This window comes from Gobius niger, assembly GCF_951799975.1.
Source record: "Gobius niger genome assembly, chromosome: 11".
Classification (NCBI taxonomy): Eukaryota; Metazoa; Chordata; class Actinopteri; order Gobiiformes; family Gobiidae; genus Gobius; species Gobius niger.
Genome location: NC_136862.1, coordinates 2,460,796 through 2,472,433, shown reverse-complemented (window position 1 = coordinate 2,472,433; position 11,638 = coordinate 2,460,796). Strand labels below are relative to the sequence as shown.

The 11,638-nt window shown below is 51.1% G+C and overlaps 1 protein-coding gene across 1 annotated transcript; it reads right to left on the bottom strand.

Moving 5' to 3' along the window:
* Positions 1 to 410: 410 nt before the first annotated feature.
* Positions 411 to 5,706, bottom strand: kcnj6 (potassium inwardly rectifying channel subfamily J member 6; the record flags this gene model as incomplete). Its single annotated transcript, XM_079566674.1, has 2 exons — positions 411 to 613; positions 4,707 to 5,706. Coding segments are annotated over 2 exons (1,203 nt in total), but the record flags the coding sequence as incomplete, so codon positions are not given.
* Between the last annotated feature and the right edge of the window lie 5,932 nt (positions 5,707 to 11,638).

Sequence of the window (11,638 nt, the reverse complement as noted above, 5' to 3'; positions counted from 1 at the left end):
TGTCGTTAATGTTGATGGTATTTTGTAAGAACAAGATACGTCTCTACTATTGCTCTTTTAATCACTGAAATGAAAAAATGTTCCATATTGGAAGGTGAGACCTATAATGAGACAGTTATTAATCCAAAAACTTCTTATTGCGATACTTTACGACACCTTTCCAAAAATGGTCACTAGTTTGTTTGGTTGGTTTATTTCCTCAAATTGTGGAAAAAAAACTTACAAAAGACAAAATCAGAAGCAACACATAAAGAGTTTTATTCAACCTGAATCTGAAAGTCCGCCTTGTATTTCCGGCAGAACAAACAGGAGCAAATAAAACAAAACCGAATAATAAAATAAAATGTAAATATTCAATTAGTAAAAAAAAAGAAAACCGGGACTTTCTTTTTCAGTAGGTTCACATCATGTCAGTTTGAGGCGGCGGACTCCCTCCCCGGGCGCTGGTCGCGGTCCCTGGCGCTCTCCGTGGACATCTGCACCTCGAAGGTCTTGTCGAAGGCGCTGTAGTCCACGCGGAACGCCTCCTTCTCCAGAGAGATGCACGACTCGAAGCGGTGGCCCCACAGGATCTCGTCCTCCGTGTAGGACGTCCGGGCCTGGCACGTCATCCCTGCGGGGAACCACACGAGTCACACAGGGGCCACACGAGTCACACAGGAACCACACGAGTCACACAGGAACCACACGAGTCACACAGGGGCCACACGAGTCACACAGGAACCACACGAGTCACACAGGGGCCACACGAGTCACACAGGGGCCACATGAGGTCACACAGGGGCCACACGAGTCACACAGGGGCCACACGAGTCACACAGGGGCCACACGGGGACACACAGGAACCACACGAGGTCACACAGGAACCACACGAGTCACACAGGAACCACACGAGTCACACAGGGGCCACACGAGTCACACAGGGGCCACATGAGGTCACACAGGGGCCACACGAGTCACACAGGGGCCACACGAGTCACACAGGGGCCACACGAGTCACGCAGGAACCACACGAGTCACACAGGAACCACACGAGTCACACAGGAACCTCACGAGTCACACAGGAACCACACGAGTCACACAGGAACCACACGAGTCACACAGGAACCACACGAGTCACGCAGGAACCCCACGAGTCACGCAGGAACCACACGAGTCACACAGGAACCACACGAGTCACACAGGAACCACACGAGTCACACAGGAACCACACGAGTCACACAGGAACCACACGAGTCACACAGGGGCCACACGAGTCACACAGGAACCACACGAGTCACACAGGAACCACACGAGTCACACAGGAACCACACGAGTCACGCAGGAACCCCACGAGTCACGCAGGAACCACACGAGTCACACAGGAACCACACGAGTCACACAGGAACCACACGAGTCACACAGGAACCACACGAGTCACACAGGAACCACACGAGTCACACAGGAACCACACGAGTCACACAGGGGCCACACGAGTCACACAGGAACCACACGAGTCACACAGGAACCACACGAGTCACACAGGAACCACACGAGTCACGCAGGAACCCCACGAGTCACGCAGGAACAACACGAGTCACGCAGGAACCACACGAGTCACGCAGGAACAACACGAGTCACGCAGGAACCACACGAGTCACGCAGGAACAACACGAGTCACACAGGGGCCACACGAGTCACACAGGAACCACACGAGTCACACAGGAACCACACGAGTCACGCAGGAACAACACGAGTCACACAGGGGCCACACGAGTCACACAGGAACCACACGAGTCACACAGGAACAACACGAGTCACACAGGGACCACACGAGTCACACAGGAACAACACGAGTCACACAGGGGCCATACGAGTCACACAGGGACCACACGAGTCACACAGGAACCACACGAGTCACACAGGAACCACACGAGTCACACAGGGACCACATGAGTCACACAGGGACCACACGAGTCACACAGGGACCACATGAGTCACACAGGGACCACACGAGTCACACAGGGACCACATGAGTCACACAGGGGCCACACGGGGACACAGGAACCACACGAGTCACACAGGAACCACACGAGTCACACAGGGGCCACATGAGTCACACAGGGGCCACACGGGGACACAGGAACCACACGAGTCACACAGGGACCACACGAGTCACACAGGGACCACACGAGTCACACAGGGACCACATGAGTCACACAGGAACCTCACGAGTCACACAGGGGCCACACGAGTCACACAGGAACCTCACGAGTCACACAGGAACCACACGAGTCACACAGGAACCATACGAGTCACACAGGAACCACACGAGTCACACAGGAACCTCACGAGTCACACAGGAACCTCACGAGTCACACAGGAACCACACGAGTCACACAGGAACCATACGAGTCACACAGGAACCACACGAGTCACACAGGAACCTCACGAGTCACACAGGAACCTCACGAGTCACACAGGAACCACACGAGTCACACAGGAACCATACGAGTCACACAGGAACCACACGAGTCACACAGGAACCTCACGAGTCACACAGGGGCCACACGAGTCACACAGGGGCCACACGAGGTCACGCAGGAACCACACGAGTCACACAGGAACCATACGAGTCACACAGGAACCACACGAGTCACACAGGAACCTCACGAGTCACACAGGAACCACACGAGTCACACAGGAACCACACGAGTCACACAGGAACCACGCGAGTCACACAGGAACCCCACGAGTCACACAGGAACCATACGAGTCACACAGGAACCACGCGAGTCACACAGGAACCTCACGAGTCACACAGGAACCACACGAGTCACACAGGGGCCACACGAGTCACACAGGAACCACACGAGTCACACAGGAACCACACGAGTCACACAGGGACCACACGAGTCACACAGGAACCATACGAGTCACACAGGAACCACACGAGTCACACAGGAACCACACGAGTCACACAGGAACCACACGAGTCACACAGGAACAACACGAGTCACACAGGGGCCACACGAGTCACACAGGGGCCACACGAGTCACACAGGGGCCACACGAGTCACACAGGAACCACACGAGTCACACAGGGACCACACGAGTCACGCAGGAACAACACGAGTCACACAGGAACCATACGAGTCACACAGGAACCACACGAGTCACACAGGAACCACACGAGTCACACAGGGACCACACGAGTCTCACAGGGGCCACACGAGTCTCACAGGGGCCACACGAGTCACACAGGAACAACACGAGTCACACAGGGACCACACGAGTCACACAGGAGCCACACGAGTCACACAGGGGCCACACGAGTCACACAGGAGCCACACGAGTCACACAGGAACCACACGAGTCACACAGGAACCACACGAGTCACACAGGGACCACACGAGTCACACAGGGACCACACGAGTCACACAGGAACAACACGAGTCACACAGGGACCACACGAGTCACACAGGAACCACACGAGTCACACAGGAACCACACGAGTCACACAGGAACCACACGAGTCACACGAGTCACACGAGTCACACAGGGGCCACACGAGTCACACAGGAACCACACGAGTCACACAGGAACCACACGAGTCACACAGGGGCCACACGAGTCACACAGGGGCCACATGGGGACACACAGGAATCTCACGAGTCACACAGGGGCCACACGAGTCACACAGGAACCACACGAGTCTCACAGGAACCACACGAGTCACGCAGGAACCACACGAGTCTCACAGGAACCACACGAGTCACACAGGAACCACACGAGTCACACAGGGGCCACACGAGTCACACAGGGGCCACACGAGTCACACAGGAACCACACGAGTCACACGAGTCACACGAGTCACACAGGGGCCACACGAGTCACACAGGAACCACACGAGTCACACAGGAACCACACGAGTCACACAGGGGCCACACGAGTCACACAGGGGCCACATGGGGACACACAGGAATCTCACGAGTCACACAGGGGCCACACGAGTCACACAGGGGCCACACGAGTCACGGACACGTGCAACGAACTCTAAGCGCCTGCAGACTCTAGGACAGACGTACCTGAGGCCTCCACGATGCCCTCCCTGACAGACGTACCTGAGGCCTCCACGATGCCCTCCAGGACAGACGTACCTGAAGCCTCCACGATGCCCTCCAGGACAGACTTTGCTCTCCAGGACAGACTTTGCTCTCCAGGACAGACGTACCTGAGGCCTCCACGATGCCCTCCAGGACAGACTCTGCTCTCCAGGACAGACTCTGCTCTCCAGGACAGACTCTGCTCTCCCTGACAGACGTACCTGAGGCCTCCACGATGCTCTCCAGGACAGACGTACCTGAGGCCTCCACGATGCCCTCCCTGACAGACGTACCTGAGGCCTCCACGATGCCCTCCAGGACAGACGTACCTGAGGCCTCCACGATGCCCTCCAGGACAGACTCTGCTCTCCAGGACAGACGTACCTGAGGCCTCCACGATGCTCTCCAGGACAGACGTACCTGAGGCCTCCACGATGCTCTCCAGGACAGACTCTGCTCTCCCTGACAGACGTACCTGAGGCCTCCACGATGCTCTCCAGGACAGACGTACCTGAGGCCTCCACGATGCTCTCCAGGACAGACTCTGCTCTCCAGGACAGATGTACCTGAGGCCTCCACGATGCTCTCCAGGACAGACTCTGCTCTCCAGGACAGACGTACCTGAGGCCTCCACGATGCCCTCCAGGATGACGATGATCTCCAGGCTCTCCTTGGGGAGCCGGTCGGCGCTGACGTCCCAGAAGGGACTGCTGTTGTTGATGATGTGTGTGATGGTCTGAGGCTCCACCAGGAGCAGCCGGTCTCCCCCGGTGTCGTAGCCCAGGTTGATCTCCGACTGCTCCAGCGGGATGAACTCGCCCTCCTTGGTCTGCCGGGACTTGATGAGTTTGGCGCGGATCTTGGCGTCCACCATGTGGCTCTCGCGCAGGTCGCCGATGCGGAAGAGCATGCACAGTTTGTCGTCTCGCTCGCAGATCACGCAGTGTTTGCTGAAGATGAGCGTCTGCGCTCGCTGCTGCGGCCGAGAGATCTTCACAAACATGCAGCCTACCATCAGGGCGTCGATCATGGAGCCCAGGATGGACTGCACCATGAGGAGAACCACGCCCTCAGGGCAGTGGGCCGTCACCATCCTGAAGCCGTAGCCGATGGTCCTTTGACTCTCCAGCGACAGCAGCAGCGCCGACATGAAACTGTCCACCTTCTCAAAGCAGGGCTTCCACTGAGGGTCGCCCGTGTGCGCCAGGTCATCCCTGATCCAGGCGCCCAGGAAGTAGATCAACCCGAAGGCCACCCACGTGAGGATGTAGCACAGGCTGAAGACCAGCAGGAACCAGCGGTACTTGAGGTCCACCAGCGTGGTGAAGATGTCCGAGAGGAAGCGGCCCTTCTCCGAGATGGGGCCCAGGTTGACCTGGCACTTGCCGTCCTTGGTGACGTAGCGCTGGCGCTGGCTGTTGCTGCTGACCTGGATGAGGTTCTGGTCTCCCAGGAGTTTGCATTGTTTCCTCCTGGTCAGCTTCTCCAGACTGTGGGCCGGGACGTTGCTGCTGCCGGTGGAGCCTCTGGACTGCCACTTGGAGCTGAAGCGCTTCATCCTGCGGCTGCGGCGCGGGCGCTTGGACCCCTCCGCCCCGTCCCCCACCGTCTGCCCGCTGCCCTGACGGGACAGGTCCAGGGTCGGGCTGGGCGGAGGCTGGAGGGTGCAGAGGTCAGAGGGGCCCGGGGCGGAGGGGGCCTCAGGGACCTCAGGGGCCTCAGGGGCCTCCCTGATGGGGCTGTGCACCACTGGCTCCGGCTCGTCCAGAGGCGGCGGGGGCCAGTTCGAGCCGTTCATGTGGTTCAGGAAAGTGGCTCTGCGGATCTTAGCGATGGCGGAAATCATGGGCTCCGTCACCGCCTAAAGAAACGAGCAGAGGGTGAAAGACTGAATGAAAGACCAGAGTGAGTTAAGTCTTAATGAAAGACCAGAGTGAGTTAAGTGTTAAAGAAAGACCAGAGCGAGTTAAGTCTTAATGAAAGACCAGAGTGAGTTAAGACTTAATGAAAGACCAGAGTGAGTTAAGACTTAATTAAAGACCAGAGTGAGTTAAGTGTTAAAGAAAGACCAGAGTGAGTTAAGTGTTAAAGAAAGACCAGAGCGAGTTAAGTCTTAATGAAAGACCAGAGTGAGTTAAGACTTAATTAAAGACCAGAGTGAGTTAAGTGTTAAAGAAAGACCAGAGTGAGTTAAGTGTTAATGAAAGACCAGAGTGAGTTAAGACTTAATGAAAGACCAGAGTGAGTTAAGTGTTAATGAAAGACCAGAGTGAGTTAAGACTTAATGAAAGACCAGAGTGAGTTAAGACTTAATGAAAGACCAGAGTGAGTTAAGTGTTAATTAAAGACCAGAGTGAGTTAAGACTTAATTAAAGACCAGAGTGAGTTAAGTGTTAAAGAAAGACCAGAGCGAGTTAAGTCTTAATGAAAGACCAGAGTGAGTTAAGACTTAATGAAAGACCAGAGCGAGTTAAGTGTTAATTAAAGACCAGAGTGAGTTAAGACTTAATGAAAGACCAGAGTGAGTTAAGTGTTAATGAAAGACCAGAGCGAGTTAGAGACCGGACAGACGTAGTTTTTTAGGTTCTTTTAGACTCGGTAAAACAAACAATGCTTGTTCAAATACCTTACGCGTTTCGACGGAGAAGGAACGTCTTCCGTCCTCCTCAGAGGCGCGTCCCGACGTACATGATGCGTCTCTTATTGGGACGTTGTTCACACTGACAATAAACTGTCAGATTGGCCCCGCCCTCCCCCGAGCGGCGGTTACTGGAGAAGTATTTGAACAAGCTTTGTTTGTTTTACCTCATGTCTTTCCTAAGGCAGAACCTAAAAAACTACATTTGTTATGAAGACATAATGAATGTAATAAAAGAAGCTGGACAGTTATGGGACAGAGCGAGTTAGAGACTGGACAGTTATGGGACAGAGCGAGTTAGAGACTGGACAGTTATGGGACAGAGTGAGTTTGAGACCGGACAGTTATGGGACAGAGTGAGTTAGAGACTGGACAGAGTGAGTTAGAGACTGGACAGTTATGGGACAGTGCGAGTTAGAGACTGGACAGTTATGGGACAGAGTGAGTTAGAGACTGGACAGTTATGGGACAGAGTGAGTTAGAGACTGGACAGTTATGGGACAGAGCGAGTTAGAGACTGGACAGTTATGGGACAGAGTGAGTTAGACACTGGACAGTTATGGGACAGAGTGAGTTAGAGACTGGACAGTTACGGGACAGAGCGAGTTAGAGACTGGACAGTTACGGGACAGAGCGAGTTAGAGTCTGGACAGTTACGGGACAGAGTGAGTTAGAGACTGGACAGTTACGGGACAGAGCGAGTTAGAGTCTGGACAGTTACGGGACAGAGCGAGTTAGAGTCTGGACAGTTATGGGACAGAGTGAGTTAGAGACTGGACAGTTATGGGACAGAGCGAGTTAGAGTCTGGACAGTTACGGGACAGAGCGAGTTAGAGTCTGGACAGTTACGGGACAGAGCGAGTTAGAGACTGGACAGTTATGGGACAGAGTGAGTTAGAGACTGGACAGTTATGGGACAGAGCGAGTTAGAGACTGGACAGTTACGGGACAGAGTGAGTTAGAGACAGGACAGTTACGGGACAGAGTGAGTTAGAGACTGGACAGTTATGGGACAGAGCGAGTTAGAGACTGGACAGTTATGGGACAGAGTGAGTTAGAGACTGGACAGTTATGGGACAGAGCGAGTTAGAGACTGGACAGTTACGGGACAGAGTGAGTTAGAGACTGGACAGTTATGGGACAGAGCGAGTTAGAGACTGGACAGTTATGGGACAGAGTGAGTTAGAGACTGGACAGTTATGGGACAGAGCGAGTTAGAGACTGGACAGTTATGGGACAGAGTGAGTTAGAGACTGGACAGTTACGGGACAGAGTGAGTTAGAGACTGGACAGTTATGGGACAGAGTGAGTTAGAGACTGGACAGTTATGTGACAGAGCGGGTTAGAGACTGGACAATTATGGGACAGAGCGAGTTAGAGACTGGACAGAGCGAGTTAGAGACTGGACAGTTACGGGACAGAGTGAGTTAGAGACTGGACAGTTATGGGACAGAGCGAGTTAGAGACTGGACAGTTATGGGACAGAGTGAGTTAGAGACTGGACAGTTACGGGACAGAGTGAGTTAGAGACTGGACAGTTATGGGACAGAGTGAGTTAGAGTCTGGACAGTTACGGGACAGAGCGAGTTAGAGTCTGGACAGTTACGGGACAGAGCGAGTTAGAGACTGGACAGTTATGGGACAGAGTGAGTTAGAGTCTGGACAGTTACGGGACAGAGTGAGTTAGAGTCTGGACAGTTACGGGACAGAGCGAGTTAGAGACTGGACAGTTATGGGACAGAGTGAGTTAGAGACTGGACAGTTATGGGACAGAGTGAGTTAGAGACAGGACAGTTATGGGACAGAGTGAGTTAGAGACAGGACAGTTATGGGACAGAGTGAGTTAGAGACTGGACAGTTATGGGACAGAGCGAGTTAGAGACTGGACAGTTACGGGACGGAGCGAGTTAGAGACTGGACAGTTATGGGACAGAGTGAGTTAGAGTCTGGACAGTTACGGGACAGAGTGAGTTAGAGACTGGACAGTTATGGGACAGAGTGAGTTAGAGACAGGACAGTTATGGGACAGAGTGAGTTAGAGACAGGACAGTTATGGGACAGAGTGAGTTAGAGACTGGACAGTTATGGGACAGAGCGAGTTAGAGACTGGACAGTTATGGGACAGAGCGAGTTAGAGTCTGGACAGTTATGGGACAGAGTGAGTTAGAGACTGGACAGTTATGGGACAGAGCGAGTTAGAGACTGGACAGTTATGGGACAGAGCGAGTTAGAGTCTGGACAGTTACGGGACGGAGCGAGTTAGAGACTGGACAGTTATGGGACAGAGTGAGTTAGAGTCTGGACAGTTATGGGACAGAGTGAGTTAGAGACTGGACAGAGCGAGTTAGACACTGGACAGTCACGGGGCAGACTCGTACCTGGTGAAGGCAGGGCGAGGCCGGGGGGGTGAGCACGGTCTCCGGGTGGTGCCAGGACAGACGGGGCGCCGCGCTGACGTAGGGGGGCTCCATCGCCGGGCGCTCACACACAGACGGTGCGTGAACGCTCTGCTCTGACGGGACGTCCCACACCCCGGTCTCTGAAGTGGTCGTCTCAGTGACCGCCCCCCCCCCCCCCCCGCGCTGTGGGGGATTATCCGTAATCCTCGAAGTAATCGGAGAAAGTCCAAGGAGCACGATGAAGGGATTAGAGACAGTAGTTTGTAGAGTCCGTCCAGATGTGGCCTCGTTAATACATCTGTGCGGCTCCGGGACGGGACGGGGGGGGGGGGGAGAGTTTACAATAAAACCTGAACAAGTCTCTCAGTTTAAGTGGCTCGAAGTCAAACATCAGAATCCTCTATTTCAGGACGTGTTCCAGCTCACATGTAAAAGACTTTTCTAATGATTTGCAGCCGTTCTATTAACCCCTTAACTCCCGCCTGAACCGAGAGCATTTTCTCCAGTTTGGCTTTACCCCAGTCCAAAAGCTTCAGGAAAAAAGGTGTGAAAATAGCAACAAAACTGAGACGAAAACAAGGATTTAAATGTGGCAAAAAAGTGAGAAAAAGTGACAAGAAATTGACGAAAAAATGACAAAAATGACAAAAAAAAGACAAAAATGTGACAAAATGTGACCAAAAAATTTCAAAAATGTGATAAAAATTCGACAAAAAAATGCAAAAATTTGACGAAAAATTTGCAGAAATGTGACAAAAAAATGACCAAAATTTGATAAAAAATTAATGAAAAAATTACGAAAAAATGTGACAAAAAATGTGATACAAATTCGACAAAAAAAAGCACAAATGTGACAAAAAATGACCAAAATTTGATAAAAAATTGACGAAAAAATGAAAAAAAAAATGTGACAAAAATGACAAAAATGTGATACAAATTTGACAAAAAAATTACAAAAAAATTACAAAAAAATGGACAAAAATATGACAAAAATGACCAAAAAATGACAAAAAGGTGATTAAAATTTGACAAAAAAATTGCAAAAATATGACAAAAAAATGACAAAAAACAAACGAGTTGAATACCCAACAAAAAAATTCTGGAAAAAAAATCTGATGACGTGACGAAAAAGATCCTCTCGGTTCAGGCGGGAGTTAACAGGTTAAGCAGAAGTCGCTTTAGGAAAGATATGTTTTCACCACATCGTCCTCACTCTAGTTCGGGTCTGGGGGGTGGGGGGGGTTTGTGACTTCACTCAAATGCATGTTTTATGGTTCAAAAACATAATTCATGGGTAACTAGCTGATCAAAATACGTAGCTGAGGACGACTCCGCACACCGGGAGGCGGCAGGTGCTTAGAAGACGGGGACATCGCTTCCTCTTTCATTGTTAGTTATCAAAAAGATGATCAGGTATGCGGCCATTTTGGTTTGTTTTTCATCATTTTTTTTCCCTCCTAAAATGTCGGAGCAGAAGTTCCCGTTGAAAGTTGCATCTTTAAAGCACTAATGCACATCCGGGGAGCAGCAGGTCACATGACACACGGCGCTCATGAAGCTCAAAGATAATGATTAAGTCCTGCAATCTATTCCTTCATTTTAGAAAAGTAACTGTATTCTAAATACTCTAGGAAAGAGTAACTCTGACTGAGGCTGAATCTGAATTTATTAAAACAATTATGACTTTGCTTTTATCTGTTTAAAGCTCTGTCTAATAAGTGGTGAGACAAACGGCAAAGTTTTATATTTATATTTTTTATTTCATGTTTTGTCACTGTGAGTGGGCGGGGCCTGAGCTGCATTAAACAGAACAGACTTTTTCCCCCATTTCCAACATTTGAGTCAGACGGCGATGAAGCTGTGACAGATATTTCAGTGTCAGATCAGATCCAGCCTCTGAAGAGCGCCCTTCATTTGTGTTCAGATTGATTGAGGCGAGTCGTTTGTAACCAGTAAGAGCTAAACCTACAGACGGATTAATGTAAAGGGAACATTGGAAAGTGATCCCGTGTGATTGCTCTGCACATTTAAGTTTTAATTCAGTGCAGCTGCTGTTGTGTAATGTACAGCTGCACAAACTCCCCACACAGGCTCCTCCATCTCAGAACAAACCTGGTAAAGAGTTAAAACTAAGACTCTTCGGTGATATTTGACATTGAGAGCGGTCGAGTCCGTCGTCAGTCATAGAAAACAGTTTATTTTGGAGTAAATCTGCAAACATTCATTTACAAATATATACATGAGCGTTGAAGGTCGGCGCCGGGGACGGAGCGAGTCTCAAAAAACCTCAGAGACATTTGATTAGGGATGAACCGATATCACTTTCCAGTACTTTGATTTAAGTACTGGCCGATACCGATACGAGTACAAGGCATTTTCTCCAAGAGACTTTCTGAGGTGACGGTTTAGAGACTGACTTTTTCACAGCAGATCAGTTTGTAATCAGTTTATTTATTCATTTACATTTCCTTAAGAGAAATAGCTTCACTTTTAACCCCTTAACTCCCACCTGAACT